General features: G+C 48.8%; 2 protein-coding genes across 6 annotated transcripts in view; one reads left to right on the top strand and one right to left on the bottom strand.

Moving 5' to 3' along the window:
- LOC121442107 (carboxyl-terminal PDZ ligand of neuronal nitric oxide synthase protein-like) overlaps positions 1 to 24,403 on the bottom strand; it is a 289,142-nt gene that overhangs the window by 10,000 nt on the left and 254,739 nt on the right. For 3 of the 5 annotated variants that reach the window (XM_041643580.1, XM_041643581.1, XM_041643582.1), the window contains exons 7-10: positions 19,163 to 19,323; positions 17,569 to 17,748; positions 10,438 to 10,603; positions 8,942 to 9,094 (exon numbers count right to left, since the gene is read on the bottom strand). In XM_041643580.1, the coding sequence (XP_041499514.1) occupies positions 8,942 to 9,094; positions 10,438 to 10,603; positions 17,569 to 17,748; positions 19,163 to 19,323 (660 nt within the window). Of the gene's footprint in view, positions 1 to 8,941; positions 9,095 to 10,437; positions 10,604 to 13,917; positions 17,520 to 17,568; positions 17,749 to 19,162; positions 19,324 to 24,403 lie in introns of those variants that run through there. The other 2 variants (XM_041643583.1, XM_041643585.1) reach the window with 2 other exon arrangements.
- On the top strand, positions 527 to 3,142 carry LOC121442108 (spermatogenesis-associated protein 46). The gene is made up of 2 exons (XM_041643586.1): positions 527 to 629; positions 2,643 to 3,142. Exons 1-2 carry the CDS (start codon positions 527 to 529, stop codon positions 3,140 to 3,142), a joined length of 603 nt encoding a protein of 200 aa, XP_041499520.1.

Raw genomic sequence — 24,403 nt, 5'->3', positions numbered from 1 at the left:
TCTAGCACCTGTGGAAATTATAATATTAAACAAGGCGGCCCAACTCAGAAAGATTAAAAGCTGGACATCTTTTAAGAGTCAGGGTCGTTAAGGTCCAAAAAAATACTGGAAAAAGAGACCCAGAAATAATAAAAAGAGATGCTAAGGAAAGTGGAAAAGAACATAAGGACACATGGATGTGAAAACAAGAAGATGCTGGGAAGGCTGTGGGGGTTGGGTGGTTAGAGGGGGCAGAGAAGGGAGAAGAATCTACTAAAACACAACTTTGTTCAAAAATTCTATAATGATAACTAATCCTTTGCATAATGATTAAAAATTTTAAGAGGAAAAATGAAAACAAAAAAGTAGTTAAGTTTTTAAAAGGCCAAAGTCTTGCATCCAAGAACACTACATCCATCTTTTAAACTCGTAATGGAATCGTGGGACCTTGTGATGTCAGCTTCATTTAGAATGTTTACTGCCTAGACAATCTGGCTAGCTTCTTGGGAGCATCTGTGTGACCGCCATACCTCGTGGTAGTCAGAACATGGAGAACTTCTCACTTCTCACCATTTCTAGACCGCAAATCTCTTCCTCTGCCCTGAGTGCTTTTCCTGATATCATGTCCTCACTTGCCACCAGCTTGCCAGGTAAATGCTGCAGTCACTAGGACCATAAAGATGTGGGATTCCCTTCATTAAACTCAGTGGAGTTTTGTTTGAAAAACACGATCCTGTCAGATCATGCTATAGGATCATGATTGGTTGAGAAAGCCAAGTAATGTCGGGGGAGAATGTAAGTTTTCAAAAGACTGCATTCCTGGTAAATCTTGCTGATTCATAATCTCTGGCAAGGGACAGACAGCAAAAGCATTTGTGGCCATATTTCTTTCCCTTAGAGGCAGCTTCTATACAAAATCTCAAGTGGGTGATTTGCCTATATAGAGAGCAGGCCCTCCCATTAACTTGGTCTTAAATTGGAGAAAAAAAAACATTAGTTAGTGGCAAATAGTAGGCTAACTGATGAGCGCAGGGAGGAACAAAGGGAGACACGTGAGAACTTGTCAACTGAAGTGTGATCCTGGCTCTTCAGTGTGAGTATCTTGGAAGCCGAGAAAGGCAGCTTCCCAGGCCTCGATCCCAGATGCAATGATTCAGAACAAGATTCTCTAGGGCTTCCTATGCTCGCTGGAATTGAGCTGTACTGCTGTGGGAGTTCTCCTAAACATCCCTTTGCCTCTACAGAGAAAAGTTTAAACTCTGTCTCCTCAAAGCTCAGCCATTGCCACGGGTTCAAGGCAGAGCCACCTAGTGGAGGTCAAACCCGGAGCCTCATGCACACTTGGCAAGTGTTCTCCCTCTGAGCTAATCCCCAACCCTAGATGACTGTAAACTTTTCTTACTGAATTCCTCATTTGAGATTTAGTAGCAACTTCAGCAAACAAAAGGCAACAAGGGCCCCTACACACCCTCTGAGAAATGCTTCAGTTGGAGAATGTGGCTTGCTTCTCATTCTCACAGGGACCGTGCAACTTGCCTGTGTGGGCTGTGACCAGAGCGTCCATCCTGGAACCTGTGTTCCAGAGTTTTGTGGTTAGGCTACATGTGATAAGCAGGAACATTAGGTGAGGCGTGGGCCAAGGAGAAAAGGTGCCATCTGAGACAAGTCCAGTGATAAAGTTTGAAACCAAGGCTTTAATCATGCTAGACATGATGTTGCCGGCTTGGCCAAATCTTATATTCTGGTTTCCAAAGTATGTTTCTTAGGTCTGAAGAAACGTCCCTATATTTGACTTCCTGGGACACCACCTAGAACAGGTCAGCTTGTCTGAGTTCAGAGGTCACTGCTTTGCATCAGTTTTCAAATCCCCAAACACAGAGAAGGTGAGCCTCTAAAGTATATCTTGGAAGTTCCCCCAAAAAGGACTGTCAGTCTTGCTCAGTTCACCACTGTTTCTTCTGCAAAGACAGAGGTACCCACTGAGGCGTCTAGCCCAGCTCAGGCCCTGCCACCGCAGTACCAAAGCAATGTTTTCTGGCATGGGATGCGCGGTCTCTCCAGGTGAGGCCTTCTCCAATTCAGGACAGGGCCATGTGGGAAGCTACAAAGGGACAGGAGCAGAACCCCAAAGGGAAGGGTGTCTGCAAATCCACTCACCACGTGCTCCCCGTCCCCCCACCTCCTTTAGAAGAGGCCCATAGGCCCATGAAGGCTTCTTACGTCCCCAGTCCTCTCTGCCAAGCTCATGTGGAGAGCCAGCTTCTGTCTCAGCAGTCTATGGATTAGAATGGGTACCGAGACTGGAAAAGTTGGTGGCAAACCATTGGTGGCAGAAAGATTCTAAGATGTCACATATCTGTCTACCTGTCCTTGCCTATCCTTAGAGGTCAGAAGTCAAGTGGTGTCTACACAGGGCGGCAGGGTCTGTCTCCAGCCCAGACACCCAGTGGCTATTTTCCCTAGCAGGAAAAGAATGCAGCAGGAATGGATGTCTTGGGCTGTTCTTCCCATCCCCTCACCACCTGAGGTCTCTCAGCCATCATCAAGGTGGAGCACAGGTCTCCTGAGGTTGTGGCTGCCTGTCTGTCTGCTTTCCCTGACTGCCTCCAGACACTTCAATCTTCCCTCAGCCCCAAACTCAGATCCTGCCCTTTCCTTTGCAGACTTGAGGGACAGCCAGAATGGGGAGCAGCTGAGGCGAAACTGCACCATCTACCGGCCCTGGTTTTCTCCTTACAGCTACTTCGTATGTACAGATAAAGAGAGCCACGTGGAGGCCTATGGGTTCCCAGAGGTGGACTGGGAAGAGGGCAGAGGGGACAACTGCTTTATTGAGGATGTGACTGAGAGTGTCTGCTCATCTTCCTCCTCCCAAGAGAACACATTCCCCAGGGAGGCCAACAGGAAATTCATGCATGGGTTGGAGTCTATTACATCCCAGGATATACTAATGGCTTCCAAGTGGCACCCGGCCCAACAGAATGGCTACAAGTGTGCGGCCTGCTGCCGCATGTACCCCACTTTGCACTCCCTCAAGAGCCACATCAAGGGGGGCTTCAAGGAGGGTTTCAGCTGCAAGGTGTACTACCGCAAGCTTAAAGCTCTCTGGGGCAAGGAGCAGAAGGCCCGGCCAGGAGACAGGCTCTCCTTGGGTAGTTGCTAGGCCTTCCAGTAGTCTGCTGACACCTTCAGTAAATAGGGATAAAGCCTACTTGTGCCTCTGGAGAGGTAACAATAAATTGATGTTAGTCATAAACTTCTTTGGTCAAGTCTGGCCACCACCATCAGCTCTTCTTGGTACCCAGTGGATCTTCCTCATCTTCAATTAGTGATTGCCTAGCAACACCAGACCCACCTCTGTCCCCACCCCCCTCTAGATAAACACTATATATACTTGAAGTTTGAGAGCACCCTCTAAGCCACCATGAAAGCAAGGTACCCAGACTCGCAGTAGCGGCCTCCTCTGGAAATCAATAAGAGAAACAATTCTTAAATCATGCTCAGACCTACTTGGTCAGAAACTCCAGGGAAAGAGCCTGACCAGCTGTGTCATAACCATCCTCCATGATGACTCTGAAGCGATTCAGATTGAAAGAAACCACTGCTCCAGGGTGCTGGTCTATAGGAACAGTCCTTGCCCACACTGAGGACAAAGGGCAGAGAAAGAATTCCTGTAGTTTAAAAGGTGTCTTAGATATTAACCTTTTGACGGATTTGTACCTCTGGAGAGGAGTATATGACTCTGGGCATAAGTCAGGAAAGAGACAAGGAGTATGGGCTGTCTCCACCCCATGTACCATGACTATGACTCGGAGTGTGTACCTCTTGCTAAAGCAGACAGAATTACGCTTATCCCAGGGGATATATTTCTATGGCTGTTTTGAGTCATTTCAAAGTAGGTAAGCAACCTTGTGATAACACTGTATTATGTCCCCATACAATGCACCAGCTGGACAGTCCTGACCCTGACTCCATTTCAGGGCCATCCTCTCCGCTAATCTGAAACAGAAAGAAGACTGGGGCACTTCCTTTCGGGGACTGGGTACTAATTGTTTTAGTTTCTTTGTTTTTCCCATGATACACGAAGACCCTTCCTGGAGCCTGACTTTATGGTTCAGCAGCGCGGCTTCTGTGTATAATTGTGTTGTCAAAATATCAGGCATGATTCTTATGTTTCCCCAGCACGAAAAATGCTGTGCTCAAATCCCCATTACACAACATACTGTGAGAGCAACCCTGACTCTTCATCAAGTCCTGTATTTCACGGCTTTTTCTGTGCCCTCCCTTCTCAGCAAGAGTAGAGTCTTGACTGTCAGGCTCAAGAGCTGGGATTTTTAGGCCACAAACCTGGCCACTCAGAAGCCAGGTGGTCTCTAGGCAACCTGACATCACTCCCTGGATACCATCCCCCAAGGTATATATGTAGCTGGTGAGCCTTTCTAGCACCCATGCTGTGTTTCTTAACTGGAAAAGCCACTGAGCGCTGGAAGGTGGCATCTTAACATGTGTGGTTGTACATATATGGCATGTCCCTTTGATAGGGCTCCTTAGCAGGCACAGTGAGAAGCATACACAGGAGAGGCCTCTTGGGTTTACCACGGCCTGGGGAAATGAATGGGACCTCTGCCTTACAAGACCCAAGCAGCCAAGAGGAAGACCGGCCACCGGGACTAAAGAAGGGACCACCCTGTGCTCATTGCTACCTAGGGACAGGAAGGTGCCTTGAACATTTTGCATTTAATATACCGAAAGGCATCATAACTCCATAACCTAGGACCAAGCCCCATGTAGTTTTAGAACATAGAAAAAGGTGCCCAGCAGTTCCTGTACCTACCAGCACAGGTGTGGGAAGGAGGAAGCGCACTAAGATGCTGTACTGTGTCCCCTGGAGTGGTGTTAGCTATCTCTGCTGGGGTCTTTATAATGCAATCTCATATGCTCTCATGAAAGCTGCATAGGGCAGGCACCATCCCAGTGTACGGGTGAGGAAACAGCCCAGTTCACTTCACTGTCAGAGGAGAATAGAGGGCACATAAGCCTGGTTAATGGCCTTCCTGGTCTTGCCTCTGGCCTGGGCCTGACAAAGCACCAGACTTAACAGCTGCCTGCCTTCAAAACAGCCAAAAGTCCCAGTTTTTGGAAGTCAGAAAAGTAAAGGCTGCATCGTGAGGCCCATACTCCCACATGCCAGGATTTATCGGTGAATCCTTGTCACTGCAATACTTTTGGGAAGAAATGAGGAGGAGCTTGTTTTGTTCTCTGTATGGCACTTGGTTGGAATGGGCACTTTGGGACAACTACCAAAGAGCAATCTCAGAGTTCGGGAGTCAGTAAAATTGCATAATTTTGATCCTAGATATTGTAGAAACAATGACATAGTGTTTTTTTTTAAAACAAATTCACTACCACTACCTGCATACTCTAATGGTATCTGGAGTCTGAAAAGACCTGGGGTCATAAGAATCTGAAAAACTGGGTAGAGGCTGGGGGATTACAATCTCTGTTTTAATGGCCTTGGACCAGATAATTCTTTGTCAAGGCTCTCCTATGTATGGTAGGATTTCTGATTTCCACCCTCTATATGCCAAAACCATCTATCCCCTAGCTATGAGCAATGAGGAAGCATCACAACACTGTCAAATGTCCCCCAGCAAAAATATTTCCAGTTAACAACAGCAGACTGTCCAACCCTGCAGGACTGGTTCACAGTCCCTGCAACCAAGGATCTACCTGGCTCCTTCCCTCCAGGAAATATGTATTCTTTCTATATTGTGTCCCAGAGCTGACGATACCTAGCTTAGGAAGTGGGTGCGAGGGAAGGGGACAGAGAAGCGGGTTAAATAGAAGAAGCAAGGAGAGACAACGGAAAAGCTTTTAGAAATAAGAAAGGTTTATTTAGCAAAAGCCACTAACTAGTGACAACATCCAGGGAGTAAGTGCACTTACATCAACAGAATCATTTCCCAGAGAGCTGATCCGACAGTTAATGACACACAACGGTTTCAGGAAGCAGAGGGCTAGCGGGGGGGGGGGGGGGAGATGGGAAAGCAGTCAAGCAGAGTCTAAAGAAATACAACTCATAAACAAGGTTAGCTGAGAGGAACGAGGCTCAGAAAGGTTTTTACAGACAGCATCAATATAAGCAGGAAGATAAGGAATATAGTTTTCAGTTCCCATAGGCAGTCCATCCTGTGCAGAGAAATTCTGTCTTGCCTCTGCAGCTGAGAAGCTTTGTACGCCCAAGAGCTTTCTGGCACCTGGGGCAGGCTTCAATAAGGAACCCCTGGTGTCCGTTTGTCCTCCACAAAGAGTATGGGCAGAGTAGAAGGAAGGAGAAAGGCAGAGTTGAGTTAGCAGAGCAAGAAGCAAGGAAGGCGGAGGATGCTGCTGGGAGATCAGATCTGCAGCCTTGCCTGTCCTGTCCATTGGCCTCCATGGAGGGCTGGTGGCTGGTGACCCCACAAGACCACTAGGTCCACTCTTTGTGTCCCATTTCCACATAGCAAGTGTGTACAGGTTTAGTTCTTACCAGGGAGGGTACCAGCACATGAATGAATTCTCCAGAGAAGAAGGGGAGGGTCAAAGAAGGCAGAAACCAAGGGCAAAAGTGTTCCATGAGTCTCAAGTCAGCATCCATCCATTCACAGTCTCTCCAATTCTTCTACTTCTCCCTTTCACAAGCTTTTAAACAACCATCATCTTCCCCACGCACTTCTTCACTCTCCTCTAGCCCTATCCACTCGCAGTCCGTGCACCTCCATTGGTCCCCAATTTCATCCTTGGCCTCTGCTCACAAGGTGGCCCTTGAGGAAACAGAACACCCTCCCGCTCTCTCAGGTATACCAAAGCTTGGATCCAAAGGTCCTAGACTCAAGGGATCCTGGGTTGGGACTGAGTAAGTTAGACAGGCTCAGCCAAACTTGATTCCTGCCAGCTGCTCCTGCAGTTTTGGGAACCTCACATCTCAAATTCTTCCTTCCTTGTGTATCTGGACCTCCTTCTAACGGCTAATTAGAAAATCAACAGAATTTTACCTCTTCAACTAAATGCAGGGTGGGAAAAGGAAACAACGCTATTGTTCATCCCAACACTCTGGAGCTCTTTCTAGTCACGTCTCAAGTTCAAAAGCATGACTTTGCTTCCCTTACACACACACACATACACACACACACACACACACACACACACCACACCCTGATACACTCGGGAGTAATAATGTAAACCTATGCCAATTTCCTTTAACTTGACTGTTTAGTTTAAAAGAAACTTCACTGTAGCTGTAAGAAAGGGCCATGCTTGCATTCAGATACTTCCAAAGCAAAGCTGGGGCTGAAGAACTCCATTTGGGCAACTCCATCCTTATTAACGGTCGGTATGATAACACTGCGGTTCAGCCTACGCTTGTCCAGGATGAAAATGAACGACCCCCCCCCCCCAACCCTACTCTCCTACTCCTACCCCTCACCTCCCACTGCCAATCATATGACTTTGAACATGTCTCGGCTATCTTTTCAGGAGTTGGAAAATCTATGAAATCAGTTAAGGTCTTATGGGGGGCAGGTTTCTCATGAGCAAAGCCAGCCCATTACTGAGTGGAGACCCCTAGGCAGGGCCTAGATGGTGAGAGATTAAAGCTGCACTTCTAACACCTGTGCTCAAGGCACACACTCGCAGAGAGATGGGCTGGAGTGCCATGTCTGTGGTCCCTGATCTAAGTGGCAGTGATTCTGAAGGGTAGATAATCTCAGCCATGAGCTTGCATCCGTCAACCCCCCCACCCCCCACAGCTGCACAGTACTGACCACTACAGCCCAGTGGAGGGGACAGGTACAGAGGTAAGGCAAGAGGGCTCTGGGCTCGGAGACTTGCGCAAAGGCATATCACTGTCACAAAGGAGTGTTAGGGTAGTTCTTGGCCTTATGTATATGAGCTGGGCTGCAAGCAGGAAATGGGTTGGGGCAGGGTTTCCAAAGTGAAGAATCAAACCTAAGTGAGCTGCAGCAGCAATGAGCTATCCTCCCCCTGGGCTCTCCCAGCAGGGTCCTGAACTGTCTTAAAACTCCCAGCTTCCTCAGAGGCAACAGCCAACACCCAGCTAGAGAAAACTCCTAGTTAGCCACTCTGACTTGTGACTCCCCTCAACTCCAGACTCAGGCATAGCCTCCCTTTCCCAGGAGCCCAGGGCATCCAGCCTCTATGGTCTCAGCCAGGGCCTGGGGAGGGAATTCTCTTATAGCTCAAGGGAGGGTTAGGCAACTTGTAGCATCCTGATATCCAAAAACAAAGTACCCGAGAAGGTACCGATGGCTTCCCGTACTGATCCGCACCACAGAGACAGGAGCGTGTGAGCGTCACAGGGGAGATTGAGTAGAACCTGACTATAGCAATAGCGGTAGCAGCAGGCCTTCCGGAACTGTGGTTCTGAAGACGGACCTTGTCCCAAGGCCCTAGGTTCTGGGAAGCCCTGCTTCCACCCCTTCAGTCGTTAGCATTATGCAGGCGCTGATTCCTGTCTCTGGGAATCCAATTTCTTCCCCGATTTACCTTCCAAAGCAAAATCCTGACCCTCTTCGTAAGCCCCACACTCTCCGCCATGGGTGTTATTCTCACGCCTTCCCTGGCCATCCCCTGCCACGCAACAGGCAGACTTGACCCCCTTGGCATCATGCTGCCACCTCCGCCAACTCCTTGCCCTGCACCTACACGGCGATCTCATCATCCAAACTGTCACCTAACTCCTGCCGCTGTAGGACATTGAGCAGGCGTGGCAGCTCCTCCTGGGACCATGAGTCACGCTCCTCGCTTTCGTCCGTGTTGGACTCATACTCTGAGGCGATGCCTGACTCTCGGAACTTGATGAGCTCCAGGCCACCCAGGAGCGGCTCACCCTGCGCCATTGGCCGGGTATCCTCAGATGGGAGGAAACGAAAGCACTCCAGCTTCACCAAACAGTCACGCCTACCTAAGGGACTGCCCGCTGGGTGGGCAAAGTCAGCCAAGCCAGCACCGAGCAGCGGCGAGTGTAGGTCTTCTGGCTTAGGGGTGGTGGGTTCACAGAGCACAGGCAGGGCACCTGAGCGGAAGGTGATCTCCAGCAAGCTGTCCTGGGAGCCCACTGAAGGGAGACAAGGGACAAGGAGAGGCAGTGTTAGGCAAGGCTTCAAATGGGAGCTTACTTATTAACCCTTGTGGCTGGGAAAGGCTTGGTTCTGGCAATTACAGTCCCTGAAAGGGTCCTTTGACTGACTCGGCAGCAACCCTGAGAGATTTTACAGCTTAACCCAGCACTTTGTCTCTTCCACCCTTGCAAACATCAGATGCACCTGGCTTCTGGGTGGGATGGGGCTGGGGACAGCTTTCAGAGAGTTGGGGAGGATGCTGAATGCCACATACTGGATTTGTGATGGGGAAAAGGTACCAACCCATCCACATTTCAAGTATGGGGTAATAGTGGAACCTTGCAAGAGAATCTGGACACCAGAGTGGGTTACACACATTTTAGACCCCCAGCCCTTTCTCTGACCACTGATGAGAAGTCCCTATAGGCTGGACTTATGAGATAGCTATGAGCTATTACGAAATAGCTATTAGATAGATAGCTATTAGGAAACCAATGGTAGAACCAGAAAAACATCAGATTTGCAGTGAAGTCTTAAGTGTGACTAAGTCTCCACTCACTGTAGGCTAATTGTGTGAGCTACTTATTAAACCTCTCTTGAGTGTGTTTCCTCAGTTGTGCAATGGTCAGGATGGCATTTACTACTACAGAGAATAAAGGAACTTACACATTAAAAAATTCGGTCACAGTTCTTTGTGTAATAGCTGATCGGTAGGTATTTGCCAGTGCACAGTCAACACAGGCTTTATGCATGCCTAGAACCCACTCAAAGGCAAGTTTATGACAAAGGCCAGGACCTAGACTGCCTATTGCTTCCCAGTTCAGCTTGGAGGAGTCTGGTATACAGATGGCAAAGCATCTCAGACCAGGGGCTATGCACAGACTCTAGATACAGCCACATTTACTCAGCCGCCTTATCAATTAAGTGGACATCTACATAGTGCAGAGAACCAGCTACTAAAGAGTTTGGGGGAACCCACCGAGTTCATAACATGATACCCCATATGGGCTCAGTATATTTTCCTTGGGAAAATCTCTCTGAGAAAGAAATGGGCTTTCTTGGAATATAAAGTGACTGAGTTTTCTATAAGGAGAGTGGACAGATATGTACTAGTGTCTCCTAGGGATCTTCAAGGTCAAGTCTGGGTAGTGGATAGAAGGCAGCCAATATGGACTCTGGCCCTGTAATTCTATAATTTATGAAACGTACAGACTAGTAACAATGAAGCCTGTGTTCTATTGAACTATAAGGGTGCCATCAAAGCTCTGAGCAAACATCCCCCGGATCGTGGAAATAACTTATTTTATGAAGAGCGAGGCTGGATGGGACCCCAGCTTACTGGCATTCTGTCCTGACAGCTTCAGCTCCAGCTCCTGCACTTGCTTGACCAGCAGAGAGATATGCTGGAGCATGTCTTTGTTCTGCAGCAGGAGCTGGTGCACTCGCGCCTGGGCCTCCAGCCGTGCCGCAGCCTCAGCAGCCAACTGATCCTTCAGCAAGTGAACCTGCAGAGAATGAAAGGCAGGAAGACAAAGAGAAGGAGGGACAAAGAAAAAGAGAGGGGCATTACTACAAATGACAGTTGCTAATGGATGGAGATGCCCCTATCCACATTCAATTCCAGATGAAGAAACCCTGTATGGAAAAAACTGGGGACCTAGAATTGTACTGTTGGAAAAGTGGCCAAGAGAATATAGGTCCCCAGCCCTGTAGACTTCTCTCTATACTTCAGGCACCACTCTGAGCCCCATGTCAAGTGCAAAAAGTAGGAAAGACATTCTCACTTCCTGCAGTGTCTGTGAAGATAAACTGCCCTCCATTCCTGTTTTAAGAACTTACATAGGCCCCACACAGCACATTTTTTTTTTAACTTCGATTTGTTTGTTTTGAGACAGGGTCTTGCTATATGGCCCTAGGTGGCCTGGAGCTGGCTGTATTGACCAGGCTGGCCTTGAACTTGCAGTCACGCTCTTGTATTTCTTCCTCCTTGGTACTAGGACAGTAGGTATGTGACATCACACCCAGCATTACCCATATCTTTTAAAAAAACAAAAGCAGCCCAGTATGGTGGGGTACATGTTGTAATCCTAACATCTGGGAAACAGAAGCAGGAGAATTTTGAGGATAGTCCAGTGTATATAGCAACTTACAGGCAAGTCAGGACTAGCTAGCAAGACTCTGTCTTAAAATCAATAAAAAAAATAAAATATAAAAGTTAATATATTGACCAGACTATCACCATGTGACGCCTCACCCCAGCCCATAATCTTTCTTTCTACTTTCCTGAACATCAGTGCAACAAGACACAGGAAGTAGAACTCCATTGCTGTTAGTGAGCTGGTTGTAATAAAGCTTGGCTTCTCATATCTGGGTACCAGTTTCTCCATCTTTCAATTCTTTTCTTATTCTCAATGGACACCCATAGAATCCCCGATTCTTTCTTGGAAGGGGTTTAATGTTTGTTGAGTGACTAACAGTAGTGCTCTTCTGACAGCCATATAAAGCCAAGGTTGGTGTTCACAGCGGCCACTTCATCTATTCATATCCTTCTTGTGGTACGGGTTCAGCCACGGCACACTCAATAGTCTCTAGGCTTATGGTGTTTACATGCTCATCCCTGGTGTGTAACCCTTGAATAGAGGTGAGATCACTGGGGAGAGATGGGGCATATAGCCAGGACGCTAGCTTCAAGAAAATAGTCAGAAGGCCGGGGTTCACGGACACAAGGTTCTTGTACTTAGGAAGGGGATCAGAAGGATTTCGGAAGGCTCTCGAGAAAGGGAATGAATGAGCTTGGTCACTTGGAACCAAGTCAGCGCATAGGAAAGATGGTTTTCTTGGAGACGAACCATGGTGTTGACAAAGAACCTGGGTAGGTGGGATGTGGGGTGGAAGAGGGGAAGCCTCCACTGTTCTCTAGAAATCCCCATGTTGCTGAGGCTGACCAAGGCATCTGCAGGCCTCCGCATCTGCTTTCTCGGGACACAGTACTAAGACGACTGTACTCAGGTGCAGCGGGTGCTTCCCTCTCTGCCCCGTTCCGAAGGCCTGGCTTCGCAGCTGGCTCTGCTTTGAACTGAGCAAGGGCACCAATGAGATTCGCCAATGCTTCCCATTAGTGGATCCTCAAGGTTGGGCTCATCCTCCCCGGGGAGATGAGACTTAATGAATCTAAAGAAAATCTGGCCATTTATAGGACTGCCAAGGACAGAACTCTTGTTTTCATCAGGATGATCCTTTGCTGTTTCAGATTCCCGGGAGAGATTCTCAAGAGGGACGAGACCAGGAAAAGAAATGTCAGTAACACTGGAGCCTGGGGTTCTGATGGAGGTGGCTATGAAACCTGCAGCTCCCTGGGAAATAGAGGCCCGGGAGAAATTTCACCCAGGAGTCTAATCTAAGAAACAGGGAAATGGCTATGGGAAGCCCCAACCTGCACCCCCACAGGACAGGCAAGCTCAAAACTCTAGCTGCTAGTACTGTTACTTAAATGAAATAAGAGCATCAGGGAAAGGACCCTACCATCTAAGCAATCTCCTTACTAGATCTTTCACTTTCTACTTACTTTGGAATCAAACAGAAATATAAGACTGAAATATGGAAGGTGGCATTTCAGTGGATAAACAGAGAGCACAGAGCCCTGAACACCACTAATTAGCATCTGTTATAGGCTATACACCTGCTACACCCGCAGGTACCAGCATCCCAACAGAATAGACCATTAGGAAGCAAGCATGAGTCTAGCAGCTGGGGTGCTGGCGTCTTCGCTGACTCCTGAGACAACCCACTTTTCCCTGGGCTTCATCTGCCCCATCTGTCACGGGAGAGGACTGGCTAGGGGCTGAGATAGCCGATTCTGCATTCAGACAGTCATAAACACTGGAGGACACTTAAAAAAGTCCTCAGATCCCACGGTGACATCTGAGAACTGGGAGGGAGAACAAAAATAGAGGTTCCTTCTTGCAGAAGTTAGGGGAGTGTTGGAAGCCTCTCTGGCAGGTTTCCAAGTTCCAAAGGTGGAGTGCCATCAACACCCAAGAGACGACCCTTGAATACTATGCTTCTGGTAAAACCCATTGACATTAAGTGCCATGAGCAAACACCCCAGAGAGCGAGTGCCTCTTGTTCCGGATTACATAAGAATTTTACCTCTGCCAGCTCAGAGCGGTATCATTTCGGGTGTTTTTAAGCCCCACGAGCACAGAAACATCGCGCCGCTGTCACTGCCCAAGCCAGCACTAACGAGCCTCCTGCGTCTGCAGTCATCCAAAGTAGAATCAAGCATGAGGCTCAGACCTCTGCCTGCAGCACCCAAACCAGGCCAAGTGAGGACAGCACGGCTTAGAGCTCTTTAAACTCGGACGGGACTGCTCAAATGAGGTAGTGTTATCTTCACCCTTGGCTTGGGCTCTGTTTCTCAAGTAGGACAGGAGTAGAAGGTACCACCCCTACCCCCGACGCCCATGAGTGGCGGACATTTATCTTTCGACACTTTTCTTACAAAGAATTGAACATTTCCCACACAGCTGACCACAGTCCTTTCTGAAAAGGTGACTGTGGAATATCTCCTCTCCAGAGCCATGGCACGTTGAGTATGGACTATTCCATTCAGACTAAGCCAGAGGCACAAACACAGCACTGTGGCATCTAGAGCCACACTTCGTGTTGGCATCCAGCTCTGCATCCCAATCCCAGAACAACACGTATAACACCAACCCTGGCCCCTCCAGCCCTGTACCACTTCCCCAAAGTCTGCACTCACCCTCAACCCACCCGGCCACCTCAGACCATCGCCCCACTCACTCTCCGGCCTACTTGCCTGGACTCCAGCTCCTCCATCAGAAGTGGGGGCAGGGCCAGGCTGAAGTCAGGGAGTGGCAGGCACATGGAAATGGCAGCAGGGATAACCAGAGCAATCCCCCCCCCCCACTTCCCTATACCAGATAAAGCAGAGGCAGGCAGCGCTGTCTCAGCATGCATTAGGCCAGGGACTTGGGCAAGACTGGGGACTGGGAGAAGCCACAAGAACGAATGCTACGTGGCAGGCCAGGCTGGGGGTGCAGTTTTCAGCGCTGTTTCTCTAACCACAACACACAATATCACAAAGCATAAATAACAAATTACTTGTTCCTAAATAAGCGGAAGTGGCAACAGGCAGAGGAGGTCTTTAAATAGCAACAATGAGCTTCACTACCATTTTCCGAAGAGCTAGGCTAGGGCTTGGCAAACTGTAAACATGTCTGGCCCACTTAACTGTTGTCAATCAGCCACAGTCCTGGAGCCAGGCAGGCCCAGCATGCAGCTATGCAGGCAACAACTACATCCCAGGTACGATTCAAGGTGTGGCTCTGTTTTTCATCCACACCCTTGAACTTCTGGTCCAGGTAAAAGCGGAAGCTAATGCAGCCAGGCGAGCCTCATGCTGGGCTGGGAGAGTCTCCGAGGGACTAGGGTAATTCGCTATTTACGCACTGCAGAATGACCTGGAAACCCTTTGGAGTTGGTTAATACCATCTTTGCTCATACGTGTTTAAGGCCAAAGAAGGCCTGATCAAGATCAGCACTGAAGGAATTGAGGTGAGGCTGGAAGAGGGCTTGAGATCTTAGAAAAAGTCACGACAACATCAAAAAGAACGAACTATGGTCCCGAAGGCAAACAGCCACATCAGCTGGGTGCGTGAGAGCCACGGCAGTGGGGGCCATAAAGAATGCAGTAAGCGGCTTTAAGAGCACACATTATTTGCAAGAAATTGGGGCTTTACCCTTAGATTTTAGACTAAGAAGGAATACAGGAGGGTTTGGGAGCTCAGAGAAAGGGAAACGTTCTCACCCCAAACCCTGAGATGACTGTTACAACTGCTGAGTTCTGGGGACCACTAGAGTGATTCAATGAGACACCTTGCTGCATGCCAGCAGCTGGCTGAAAGAACAAGAGAAAGTTGACATCCCCCTAGGGAACTAATCGGTCCTGCGGAAGAACCAGGGGTATTGCAGCTGGTCCGTTGCAGGCCCATGGTAGATGCCAGGGTGCCCTGTCATCAGCCTGCTTGCATGCCATACATAACTGCTTAGACCCAAAGATGGGGACAATGACAGAAAGTCCTTTGATCAAATCCTACAGAGGAACGGAGGAACGGCGCTACAGAGGCTGGTTTAAGACTGAACCCACCTGCAAGACGGGGGACAAGGGCCAGCTGAGAGTACAGTTGTACCCTCCTGTGTCCCTGGCAGTAGATATAAGATGAAGATGGAAGGCAGGTGGCCAGAGAGTGACTTAAGGACAATGGCAGGGACAGGGTAGAGGACTATGCTCAAGAAGCCATCAGATGACCTTACGTCAAGTTCGACGGAAAGTTCAAAGGTCTACCGCTCAAAGTCGTCACCTACGGCAGCCTTTTGTCGTATTCCTGCTTGAGCCGAGGGTCCAGCCGCTCACTTGCCAGCTACACCCAATAGATTCTGAGCAAATGAGAGGCTTGGACTGGCCAACCTGGCGAATCGCCTACAACGTAGAGAGAGGCTCACGAAAGGGATCTGGAACACTACACGGTTCCCTTTCCTTAGATCCAACGCCTTCTAGGGGAGAGGCAATTAGAATAGGGCAGGGCAGGGAGGTTTTGTTAAGACAGATACTTGCTATGCCAGAAACCCACTCTTAGGTTTGGCCCTGATGGAGGCTGACCTGTGACAAGTTGTGTGTCTGACTGAGTGTAGGCTGAGTGCTTCCTTCCACTGCCACAACGCCGCTTGTAGATATGACACTTGCAACTGATTTCTCTCTAGCACTCAGCTGAGACTTCAAATTCAGATGCCCTTTGCTAATAAGACAGCATGAATATGCATCAGACCTACTCTTGGGTAAATAATAATTACTTGGGAATTGATATGCTGAAAGAGAATCATTCGGAGAATGGATCCACATTCAGTGGGAAACTTGGGGAAATGCTGAGCCTTGGGATGGGCCGGGGCTGAGATGCACAGGCTTTGCGTTGCTGTCAACCCCCACACTGAGGAGGAGAGTCTCAGAATGCCATGCTGTCATTAGCCAGAGATGGATTCTTTCATTTGACAAAGAACGTTTTCCCCCCTCCAAATATAAGAAGTCATTAATGACATTCCCTTTTCTCTGTCACTGATTTGGGAACACCTGCAAATCCTCCCACCAGCATGGCGTAGCCTTTGATTTCACAGTCATATCTCCCACCCCCATGCCGCCTCCAAGACTCTGTCTGCCACTTGGAGCATCGTCCCACTGGTTCCGCTCTCCTGAAATGTGGAGTCAAAGTGACCCACAAGGCACCAGCCTCAGGGACAGTCAGTGAAGGCTGGATGACAAGAGGGTTCTTTCAGGCCAAGCCTTAGCAGACGGAAGGATCACTCTTCTGGGGGATTTACTTCATCCAGGAGTCAGCGGAAGAGGAAGCAGATTGCACAGAAGGATCAGTAAATTCTCCCTGGAGGAGCCTATTTCCTGTACTGAACACAGAAAATCTCAGCACCTAGTCAAGCCTATCTGATCCAGAACACTGGTGCACACAGTAGCCTTTCAAAGACAACTCTCCAACCATCCCATCCCATCCTCCTGACTATCTTCATCTACCCACCTAAGGCCTGATCCTGCCTGGCTCTGGCTTCATACTTCAGCTTTTACACGGAACAGATGCATGTGTCTTCACCATTCTCTGACCTGCCCATCATCGAGAGAAGGCTCAAAGTACCAAACTCCAAGGAAGTATGGATGACAACGACCTCCAGTGGAAACCAAACAGAAGGGATTCCTGCTGAAAGCAGCAAGGGCAATCAGTTCAATCCTCTCCCCAAAGCAGCAACGATCCAACCAGACACCAGGGCACAAACTCCATCCAGATGCTAAAAGGTAGCCATTTCTCAAATGGCTCAGATCATCTAGCTGAATTCCCACGAGTTCATTGCTATTATAATGAATTCCTAATCAAATACTGTCTGGAATAAGTAGGTCACGAATGGAGGCTTGAGGACCTGTTCCGGTCAAGAGGGTTGGGATGCCTGAGCAGCAGTCTGTGCAAGGATGCTGGTCACAGATTTACACTTGGAGCTGTTTTAAGAGTTGTCACCCCTGTCCTAACTCCAAAGGCATCCCTTTCCACCCCAAACATTAGGACATAAGGTAGGGAAGGGAGGGTGGGACTGCGTACTTCTTTTTCCTTGGTACATTCAAATCATCATCCAACAACGTTCAGCCAAGCCAGCCAAGCCTAACTCAGAGCGAGGGATACACGGGGGAACCGATGTGTTTTTCCATTTTAACCATAGCTCCCACCTGTCTCCCTCCCCTGTCATCTCCTAGAACCCCAACAAGCAATGATCCAATAGCATGAGCAATTCCTTAGAGCTCCCTAGGTTGTAAACCTGCCCTGAGCCCCTTGCTAGGGAAGGCGCGTCAAGCCCATGAGAGTGGAGCCTGTGAAGAAGGGAGGAGGCTGAGGAGAACCTGGGCCACAGCCACTTGCGTCTGCTGCTGCTGCTGCTGGAGGAGCTGCTGGAGGAGCTGCATCTGGTGGTGAGTGGACAGGGGCGTCCCTGAGCCCAAGCCTGGTGGTTTCGAGGAAGCAGAAGGGAGCAGCATGCGGGGTGAGGCTGTCAGCATGGGCTCCTGAGGACTGGGTGAGACCTGAAGAGAAAAGACAGAACATGGCTCATAGGCAGAAGCCACCTCCGAGGGCCAGCTCCCTCTCACTGGAATGGTCGCGATGGGTACATGGGCAGAACAAAACCCATGTGCTAGAGATGCTGCATCTTGAAGGACAGGAATAGCTCCAGGGAGAAAATACTGGCACACCTGGGCTTGGACCACAGAGCCAGAAAATTCTATCTCCATACCTTGGGAACATAATTTGCCAATAGGGTAGAAGACGGGCAGCTGGCAAAACGTTTTTTTTTCTTTTTAACCCCTCATTTCCAATAATATACCTTTCTGAATTGGGGTCTCTAGCTTTAGAATCTATGTTTGTGTACACAGCTTCCTATCACGTTACTATGGCAACAAGAGAGAGACGGTCTCAGCTCTTCCCCACGCTATCCTTTGCTTCCTATTCTGGGGTCAGATGCTCCATCCTCTCCCATCTCGTCTCACAGTGAAGGAAGAACAGTTGGACATCACATGACCCAGAGGGACTTCGGTTAGCTAGGTAATCACAGCTGCAGTCTCTTTCGCACAAATGGCTCCAGTAAGTCAGAGTTGAACGCCGGGGAGGTAGGTTTTGTTTCCAGTGGCTCTGCTGATCTTCAGACATGCAGGAAGAAGGCACCTGGGGACAAATGCCTATGGCCCCTAGGAGTGAGGTCATGGGGCAGCAGAGAAAACTTTGGCACTGCCCGCCAAAGTCCACAGGCGTTTCCTCATGAACTGGACTAATCTGAGTTGGAGGATAGAAAGTGCCAGAGAGCTTCCTGGGAACCCAAGGGTCGGGAACTTCCCTTTCAGTTTTTATTTTCCTTAGCTTAGTTGCCTCTAAGTTTGAATTTAGTCTTGGGGCTTTCGGGGCTTGTCTCATGGATCGTATCAGAAGCTCCCGATGCCTTAGTTGTCCTACCCGTGGAATGCCGGGCTGGGGTGATGAGGCCTCCCTTAATGTGGTCTCAGTTTCTAACATGCCGTGGGCCAGTTTCCAGACTCAATAGAGCTGTTACACAGGAGTTTTTAAGGTACACAACTGCTAGATGAGGCGAGAGGGCTCAAACAGACTGTTGTTGTTGTTGTTTTTTTTTTGCTAAGTCATGTGATTATCTGCATCACATGGGTCTGTTGGGTGGGCTCTGCACAAATATCACAAGACGCTGTTGTGTATGGAGAAAGGGACAGAACATTGAAGGGATCCCCCAGGCGGGCAATAAGCTTCAGACACAAGCTCCAAAGCACCCTCACATGTGTGCTGGCCTGTGGATGCTGAACCTGCGGAAGTCAGACCTCTGGGAAAGGTGACAAAATATGCTCTAGCACTGCCACTGGGTGACAGGGCACCTCACTTCTGAAGCTGCAGCCCGGGGAGCCATAAGGCACACAGCTTGCTCAGAGGATCACCTACCGTAGAGTCTATGTCTCCTTCCTTCCCTACAGCATCCAGGTCCGTCACCCCACGACTGAACTTGAGAATGTCATTCCCAGGGAGTGGAATCTCCACAGCATCAATGTCAGTTTCCTCAGCCGCAGCCGTGGAGGCCCTCTCGGCTCCAGGAAGCTGGCGGCCTGCAGAGACAACAGGGCAGGAAACCATGGCATAAGGAACAGTATTTTCGCTTTATTTTGTTAGTCCTCCGTTAGTCAAGCCCAGGGGTGCCATGGGCTTCCTCTGACATTTACACGTCCTTTTGTTCAAGTACACAAACACACCTTTTCAACCCCATATGATACTTTTAGTCTTACATCATCGTAAAGTTCAGAAACAAACAAAACGTTTGCTCAAGCTGGGTGCAGCACCTCCACAACCTGGAACATTTCGAACAGCAAGGTGTAGAGACGCTAGAAGAAAGGGCGCTGTCATCTCTAACTTCCTCTTAGCTCAAGCCTCAGTTTCCCAACCTGGCACTTACTCTCAAGAGTTCCACAGAGAATATTTCCTTACCCTATATTTGGGATTAGGTTTGTCACTATGTTCTGTTTTGGTGTTTCGAGATGGGGAGGGGGACTTTATAGCTCAGAATAGTTCACAAGGCCAGCCCCAAACCTATGCCTATCTTCCTGTCTCTGCCTCCTGAGTGCTGGGATTACAGGCATGTGCCACCATGCTCCTCTATGTTCACCACGATTTCTTCAAATACAATTTCCTAATAGCTTTCAGAGACCAAACAGCAGCTGGAAAATAGAGTTGGGTGGTGGTAGCGGGGTGCACAGAGTGCTGACTCCCTAACGTTGGAACTAGCCCAGACAACCAGGTGTCAGGCCCGTGTCTGCTTTGCAGAGCCAGTGGCTGTAAGTCCTTTCTATGCAGATAAACCTGACCACGTAAGGGAGCGAGCTCAATATTTAGAAGTCAATAGGATGCTAGGTTTTCCTCCTAGCTGATCCAGCTTTTTATTTCCTTGTTTGTATTGCGTTTATTTATGCACTTGTATGTCCGTGTATGGGTGAGTATGTGCCATGGCGCACCTGTGGAGGTCAGGAGACAGATGACCTGAATCGCTTCTCTCCTGCAGTGTGGGTTCCAGAGATCAGATTCAGGCTGTCAGTCTTGGCAGCAAACACCTTTACCTGCTGCGCTCTTTTGCTGGCCGCTAGCAGGTTTTATTTGAATAAAGTCCTTCCAAAGGCTTCCCAGTCTATGTACATGCTGGACAGTTGCTACATGGGAGAAGGCATACCTCCAAGGAAATAGATCTCTCCCGGGAAACCCTCCCCAGGGAGAGTCTGAGAGAGGGTAAACTGCACAAACAGGCAATAAAGATTTGAGCAGTGGTCCCACCTTGCTCTGAGCCTTGGGGGTGGCCAGAGGCAGCTGTTGCTAAAAGATATAAAAGGTATACCTCCCCCATAGTACAGGGAACGGGAGAAGAATGAGGGAGACAAGAAAGACAGGCACAGAGCAGGGAAGGAGAGAGGAGGCACTGGGAGGCCTGTAAGTGAGAAGTAACATACCCCCCCCCCCCCCCCCCCCCCCGCTGAATCCCAGAAGAGAAAGTGCTGACATCAAAGAAGCCAGAACAGCTTCCAGCACTTGCCCTTTTCAATTTCCAAGTGTAAATAAGTTTCCTCTGTACAATGAAGGGCCTGCCATCCCATCACAGGCAGGGCTCCTCTGGAAAGATAAACACTGCATTCAATGAAAAGCTCCCCAACACAGAAGCCAGATCCCCACAGGAAACCATCGGTTTTCCTCTGGACCTTCATAGGAAAATCCTTCTCAGGAGAGCAGATGCGAAAAGAAAAAACGGGTTGCCAGCAGTTTACACACACTAAGATGGTGAGTGGGAGGCATAAAGGAAGCGACCAGGAGAAGGCAGTGAGCAGGCTTCCTGAAGAAGAAAGGGTTCCACCTCCAGATCCAAAGGGCACTGACTGCTGACACTCAGATACGCAGCCTCATGGCCACAGGAAAGCCAGATCAACCACTCAGCTCATACCTGCTGTGAATTACAGACCTTTAGAGCATCCCCCCATCCATTCCCTTGTGCATATGTTCCATATGCAGAACTCTAGCTACACGGCTAGCACCAAGAGCTTACAATAAACCCCGCCCTGGGTTCATTCACCTGTGTTCTCCAGCGCCTCAGAGGCGAACTGGTACCCAACACATGGTTTGCTGGAGATCACTGAGTGGGCAAGGGTAGGGTCAGGATGAAAGTCTGACTGCCCTGTGTAGCAAGCCTGCAGCTCCAGTGACCTCTTGTCATGACTTTCTCACTTCCATAGCGGCCAACAGTCTGTGCTAAAGAGCCAGCCACCACAGAACCCAGGCATCTGCCAAAGATTATTCTAGAGCTTGCTGTGGAGTTACTTTTTAAATTGCAATCAATATTTAAAGCCATAGACCTTGTGTCAAGTGGATGCCCATCTGTGGGCAGACTGATCGGATCAGATGGAGGTTCAAACAGAACAAAGACGAATCTCCCACGAAGAACAGGGAATGACAGCAGCAGGAGGCTTTCAGACTCAAACTCAACCTTCCCCAGGTCTCCAACAGCACATTACTGATTTACCAGGCACGTGAAACAATTACTTTAAAATGAACCACCCATTAAACACAAACACAGATAGAGATGGGAAGGAGGAAAGAGATTTCTGTGTAGCTATTTCTAGCCAAGTTTAATAGCCGGGGAGAGAAGACTCCTCAGGGATGGTGTTCTTGATGCAGCTTCCTTTAAATCACCCATGGTCCTGGAGGAACCCCAGTAAACTCACTGGTTTTCCAAGCTAGACTTGGGTGTAATTATTCTTTACCATCAGGGCTCTGTGGGCTGAATGAACATTTGTTCCTGTCTCTGCAGGAGAAGCCACACAACACACACACACACACACACACACACACACACACACGATATGTCTTTCTCCCTCACCTTACTATATAACCTCACCTTTGCCAGCAGGTGCCTTCCTCCCTCTCCCCCAGGGATGCCAGTATGATAGAGTGTGCCAACTCAAGCTTGATTGGTTTTGAAAAGATACAACTAATGTATCTTTGCCATCTTAAACCTCAAAGCAAGCATGCTGGGAGAATGAGTTTGCTTTCGATCGCTGTGCTAAACGTCATGACCAAAAGCAATTTGGGGAGGACAGGGCTGGCTTGGCTTATGCATCTCCATCACAGTCCATCACTGAGAGAAGCCAAGGCAGGAACTCAAGCAGAAGCAGCAACAGAAACCATGGAGGAGTGCTACTTATTGGCTTGTTCATCCTGCTTTCTTCTGCAACCAAAGAGGACCTGCCCAGGGATGGCACTGCCACGGTGGACTGGGTCTTCCCACATCAATCATTAATCATGAAAATGCCCTACATGACAATCTGATCTAGGCAATTCCTCAATGGAAGTTATCTCTGTCCAGGTGACTCTAGTTTATGTCAAGATGATACAAACTTACCAGCACACTGGGCTTGACACTACCTGTGGAAGGCCAATTATATAATTACATTCTTTAAGGTAGATAAGAATGCCAAGCAGATGACACCTCATGTATATTAATGCAAATTAAGAAAATTGTCTCTAAAAAGGTAACAGAAAAGGCCAGGTGTGCTGGTGCATGTCTCTAACCCTAGCACTCAGGAGGCAGAGGCAGGTGGATCTCTGTGAGCGTGAAGCCAGCCTGGTCTACATGGCAAGTTCTATACTAGACAGGGCTCCATAAAGAGAGGTAACAGAACAGAGGGTTAGTGGTGCCTAGTATGGCTGGAAGGTGGGTGCTGACTTTTATACTACAGCGAGAAGAGAGTAACTATGCCGGACTCTTCAGTAGCCACTGTTTCCACCACTGCCTTCCTGGCAATCCACTGTTCAGCCTTCTGAATTCACTTTGCGTTTACTGCCTCAGTTGTATTAACTCCCCCAGCGGAGGTGTCATCATTCCTCATCAAAGAGGTGGCTTAAAAGTCACTCTGGTTGGAATCTCTTCTCGATCTTCAAGCTCATCTTAGCATGGAATAAGCACTTTATAGATGATTGTTGACAGTGATTAATACACACGCTGTCCCTTGGCCACACTTATTGACTGTTTGTCAGTTTATTCAACAAGTATTTATTGTGTTAGGAGGTCCCTATGCTCCCAAGGTTCGCAGCCCATTGAAGACAGAGGGCAGGCATCCTCTGCCTGGTACTCAGAGGGCTGGATGTTAATGTCAGTGGAATCCTCCAGGAGTGCCGAGAACACAGGCACACAGCAGAAAACAATGTATTCTGAGTTTCTGAAAGGGGAAGGGAAGAGAATGGGAGCTAGGAATCAGGCCCCCCAGAGGAGAACAAGAGCACAGAATGAGGAGGAACTCTGCAGGAAGCAGAGGGCACTGCACCAACAATGGCTATAAGGTACATGAACTACCCAGAACAGGAAAGGAAGGAGTTTGGAGTACCTGGGGGAAATGAGACTGAAAGCAAGGAACAGGAAGTGATCTCTACTGGGAACTCCAAGGATTCCCCAGAGTCTCCTCCTCAGCATGACAGGAAATCTGTCATCTCCCCCAGCAGATGGCTGCAGGGGGCTGTAGGTGGAAGGACAGCACTGTTCCGATTGCAGGAAAATAAGACCTATTTCTTAGTGTTGCCTGTAAGAAAGGGCACTGGCAGTTCTTGTCAATGGGTCAGTCCAAGACATCCTGACCTCCGTGACCAGAGGCTGAGGGACAGATCCAATTAACTACTTAGGAATTACAGTAACCTCCTCAGAGAGGACTTCTGTGGTGACAATGGTCATCTCTTTCACTCTAGGATCAAGCGGTTTCACCAGATCAGTGTCCTCTGCTTTCTGTGTGTGTGTGTGTGTGTGTGTGTGTGTGTGTGTGTGTGTGTACCAGCTGCCAGTGTGAGCATGGGCTTGAAATCTCTTGAGATTTCGGCTGCCACTCTCTACCAGCAAGATAGCAGGCCATTGGCAAAGTGGTGTTACCAGAGGCTGGGGATATGGCTCAGCCAGCCTATACAGTGCTTTCACGACCATGGCCTGTTATAAACCACAATTGGTCCAGTGCACAAGGGAAAATACAAGGCTCCATCTAGTGATGGTTATTATTAGGGAAGGTTACTGTGATGCTTGCATTAGCCAGAGGCCACCATCAGTTGGCACAAATGAGAGAGCCATGAAAGAAGCATGATGGTCCCCTGTGGTCACAGAGAAACAGGGCTCTA

The sequence above is a fragment of the Microtus oregoni genome, unplaced genomic scaffold (genome assembly GCF_018167655.1).
Source record: "Microtus oregoni isolate MIOR12 unplaced genomic scaffold, Mior012 000086F_ref0000336, whole genome shotgun sequence".
NCBI lineage: Eukaryota > Metazoa > Chordata > Mammalia > Rodentia > Cricetidae > Microtus > Microtus oregoni.
This window is presented reverse-complemented; position numbering and strand designations above follow the sequence as displayed.